Source organism: Vipera berus (genome assembly GCF_964194415.1).
Source record: "Vipera berus genome assembly, chromosome: 4".
Taxonomy (NCBI): Eukaryota; Metazoa; Chordata; class Lepidosauria; order Squamata; family Viperidae; genus Vipera; species Vipera berus.
Genome location: NC_138206.1, coordinates 479,806 through 483,744, shown reverse-complemented (window position 1 = coordinate 483,744; position 3,939 = coordinate 479,806). Strand labels below are relative to the sequence as shown.

Genomic DNA, 3,939 nt, shown 5'->3' with positions numbered 1-3,939 from the left:
TTGTTTGTCTTTAAAGATTTATGATCCCTATTAATTTGTTTTTAAAGATCTATTGTCCCTCTTCCAAATCTCTTTTTGTTTGTTTTTAAAGATTTATTTTGTCCCTGTTCGGGCCATATGTGGCATTCAGAGACCAGTCAACGCAGGGTGTCCCAAATATGTCTGTCTGCCTACGCAGAGTTTATTGTATTTATACAGTTTTAACGAGCGGGAAATAGGTACAGCAAAAGCATTGTTTATTGGTGTACTACCCAGTCAATCTTAGAGAACATCCGAAGATCCCGTGCCAGGGCAGAGCCTCTCTTATCTAGCTGGTTCTTGGCAGTCCTTGGCAAGGCTAATTGGAATCGGCTCATAGACACGGGAATAACAAGATACCGGGGCAGGCAGTCTTCTGCCCACATCCCTTCATATCCTTGACCTCCATCTCTACAGGACAGCTAAAGATTCTCTCCGTGTCCCCCCTCCCCGATTACGATGGGGCAGAAACGAGGCTGGCGATTCACACGCTCCCCTCTCCAGGGTCTCCATCCGTGTTTCTCAAACTTGGCAACGCCGACAGCTGCGGAGTCCCCTTGCCGACGGCCTCCCAGGAGCGGACCTGGACGGCGGGCAGAGGGGCAGCCGGCTGCTCGGCCACTTGAGCGGGTCGGGTCGGGTCGGGTCGGGCGGAGCTGGGCTCAGACGCACCTGGAGCTGCCGGCCCAGCAGAGGCGCAGCGGCGTCCCGGAGACGAGCCCAGCGCTGAACCGCACCGGGGGGGGGCTCTCCAGGCAACGGGGCCGCCGGAGCGCTTCTGCGCCCAGGAAGCCGGAGCAGGACGGGGAAGAGCAACCGAGGGCGAGGCGGGGCTGCCGGGCGCAGGGTATAAAAGTCGGCCCCGAGGTCCGGGCTCAGCTCCCTCCCTCCTTCTCGCCAAGAGCCTCTCGAGCGCTCCGTCCTCCATCAGCCAGCATGTCGCGCTGGTCGGCCGAAGAGCAGCAGCTCATCACCTCCAGGAGCCAGGTGGACGTGTCCGAAGTCGGCGAGGCCGTCCTGGAGAGGTAAGAGCTCCGGCCGGGCCGGGGGAGGGCAGGGCAGGCCCCGCGGGGACCCCCCCATCTCCTCCTCCTCCCCTTTCTCTCTCCCTCTCCCCTGGCAGGCTGCTGATCGTGTACCCCTGGACCCAGCGGTTCTTCGAGCGCTTCGGGAACCTCTCCGGCCCCAGCGCCAACTACGAGCTGGACGTGGACCCCGAGAACTTCAGGGTGAGGGGGACCCCCCTCCCCCCTTCCTGCGGGGCTGGGACCCTCATCTCCTTGGCACCGGAAATCTCCCCGCCGGGCAGCATTTGCCAGCTGGGCCCTGCCCTGAACTTCGCCAATGCTGAAATGAGGGCAGTGGGCTCCGTTCTGAGCGGCCCCCTCGGAAAGCCTCCCATCTGCCAGCAGAGGGACGGGCGTCTGGTCACAGGGCAGAGCCGGAGCGGAGGGACCATTGAGCCTCCATCCTGGCCTTTTGGCGCTGCCCAGGAGGCAGAAGGAGCATCCCCACTGTTCCTTCGGTGTTTGGTGTGGGGGGGGATAGGGGGGGATAGGGGCAAAGGCACCAGCAAAGCTCCTCTGGCAGCAGGCGTCAGCATCCCCCTCCTCTCTTCCAGCTCCTGGGCAACATGCTCATCATTTTCCGGCCCTGACAGAAGCTGACCCGTGTGGTGGCCCACTCCTTGGCCCTCCGGTACCACTAGGCCCCCCAGTAGGCATAACCGCCGCCTGCCCCCCCTCGCCAGCTCTGAAGCCCCTCCCAGCCCACGGATGACGCAATAAAAGTCCACTTCGGAACCAGCAGAATGTTGTGCTTTTGTGGTCCTGGGAGGGTCACCCAAAGCCCCTCACGCCACCCCAGTGAGGCCAGGTTGGGGGTCAAGGGAAAGGAGTAGGAGAAGCAACAGTCTTGCCATTTGCTGAGCTCACTGAACTATGCAGGTTCTGGGGGGGCATTCTTCCTTTGCAGGGGGAGGGGTCTGTCTCTCTAGAGCCCCCGTCCTCCTCCATCCCAAGCTCTGCAGGTTAAGAAAGGAAATAGGACTGCTCTTCAACCCAGAAACTGGGGAAGCAAACCTTAATTATTTCTTACATGGGGGGGGAGGGAGAGCGCACAATAAACTGACTCAACTTGCTAAGTTCTCACTGCCCCCCCCCAATATTCTCCAAATTTAGCTCATGCGGGCCTGAGGGCCCTTTGGGAAAAGGGCAGAAGATGCCGGCAAGAGAGCTAATGGGGAGCCTGGGGGGGGCAAGGGGGGAGATCAGCTGGCCTAACCTGCCCCATGTCCAGTGGGGAACTGAGCAAGGTGCCGCACCAGACAGAGGCACGGCTCAAAGCCCGCCCTTCTCAAGCCCTCTTGTGGGGCTCGGAGGCAGGAGGGCAGAGAACCAGGTTGAGGAGCCCCCCCCATGCAAGGGAGCGACCCCCTGTGGTTTCCCCACGGCTGAGCCCAGGTGCAGCAGTCTTGCATTCCAGAAGCGTTTGTTTATTTATTTGGGAGCTCCCAAACAACAATGCAGCAATAGCCACAATAACAACCCTTAAGAACAATCACATAAACACCACACAGAGAACTCCGGTGACCCCAACCTCCACCCGGCCAGAGAACAGCCTTTGGGGCCGCCGCTCTCGCCCTCCCCTGAGGCTTGTGGGAAGAGCCCCATCTTCAGGGGGTTGGGGGGCTGTTGCATCTTAAGGGCAGGGTGAGAGTTGCAAGGAAGCCACCATTCTGCCTGGCTCCACCAGGGGGCAGCCTTTGAGGGAAGGGGCGGAAAAGGTGGGGAGACCTAGGCCTCAGAATCGCCAAGAGTTGGACACGACTAAACGGATAATATCAATATGAATAATATGTGCCAGTGTAAGGTCCAGATATGGTGCCATGAAGATTATTTTATGTTCTAGGAAAGACACTTAAACATAAGATTCCAAAGGCTGGCTTGGGGGCCACCAGCCCACCTTTGAGCAGAGCGGGAAGTCAGCAGCTGCCTTTTCCCAAACTGTGGCCCCTGAGATCTGGCGGCCAGAACGTTGGCGCAGCTGCTGCCAATGACCACAGCAAAGGGGAAAGTGGCAACATGCGAGGGGAGACGGGTCAGCTGGCCTCAGCAGCGGTGAAGAACCTGCTCAATCAGATCATCAAGCACCTCGTGCAGAGCATGGCCAGCAGCCCCTCCAGACACCCCACCGGTCAGTGTCTCAGCTGAGAGGTGGTGGGCAAGGCTGCCCAGAAGTGCGTGGCTGGATCCAGAAACTCCCGGGAGCAGATTCCCACGCTCTTGCAGCAGATCCAAAACACAGACGTCCATCTGGCAAGCTGGAGCCCTAAAGAGATCCAGGGGCTGCTGGAAATCCAGCAGAGGCTGCAGGTGTTGGCGACCGACGAGCTGGTGCTGGAGAGGCGCGGCCGATCAGACTTCTCTGCCCCCGAGATCTGGCAGAGTTTGTTGCCTCTGGCTGGGCCCTGCGCCGGGCTTCTGGGCCTGAAGGTTGAATCCGCTTCTCGGCAAAGGGGTCAAAACTCCAGACCACATGTGGGGAGTTTGGCCCTTTTTTCTAAGAAGGAAGGGAAACCTGGGCTGGTCTTGCAACCTTTCACCGGGAATGCAGCCACCTCATTTTCCCCCCTGCTCCCATCTCTTGCAACGAATCCCTGGAAATAAGGAGAAATTTTCTGACAGAACAAGCAACCAATGTAACAGGAGTTGCCTTCAGAAGTTGTGGGAGCTTCATCAGTGGAAGCTTTCAAGAAGAAACTGGACGTACATCTGTCAGAAATGGGGTAGGGTCTCCTGCTTGGGCAGGGGGCTGGGCGAGGTGCCCGCAAGGTCCCTTCCAAGTCTGTTATTCTAAAAACACAGTGGCCACAGAGGTGGGGGAGGATGATAACCCACCCACAGGAGGCCACTGTCATGG

At 58.8% G+C, this 3,939-nt stretch overlaps 1 protein-coding gene across 1 annotated transcript; it reads left to right on the top strand.

Annotated features, from left to right (window-relative positions):
* Window positions 1–212: 212 nt before the first annotated feature.
* On the top strand, window positions 213–1,820 carry LOC308667842 (uncharacterized protein). Its single transcript, XM_081327373.1, has 3 exons — window positions 213–1,043; window positions 1,142–1,247; window positions 1,640–1,820. Exons 1-3 carry the CDS (start codon window positions 478–480, stop codon window positions 1,673–1,675), a joined length of 708 nt encoding a protein of 235 aa, XP_081183499.1. The 5' UTR covers window positions 213–477; the 3' UTR covers window positions 1,676–1,820.
* Window positions 1,821–3,939: the final 2,119 nt, after the last annotated feature.

Bases quoted from the DNA above. Each gene is read 5' to 3' on its own strand.
- LOC308667842 (XM_081327373.1), top strand. From the start codon at position 478: ATGGGGCAGAAACGAGGCTGGCGATTCACACGCTCCCCTCTCCAGGGT. The intron at 1,044-1,141 runs GTAAGAGCTCCG...CTCCCCTGGCAG, and splicing joins GGCGAGGCCGTCCTGGAGAG to GCTGCTGATCGTGTACCCCT. The intron at 1,248-1,639 runs GTGAGGGGGACC...CCTCTCTTCCAG, and splicing joins TGGACCCCGAGAACTTCAGG to CTCCTGGGCAACATGCTCAT.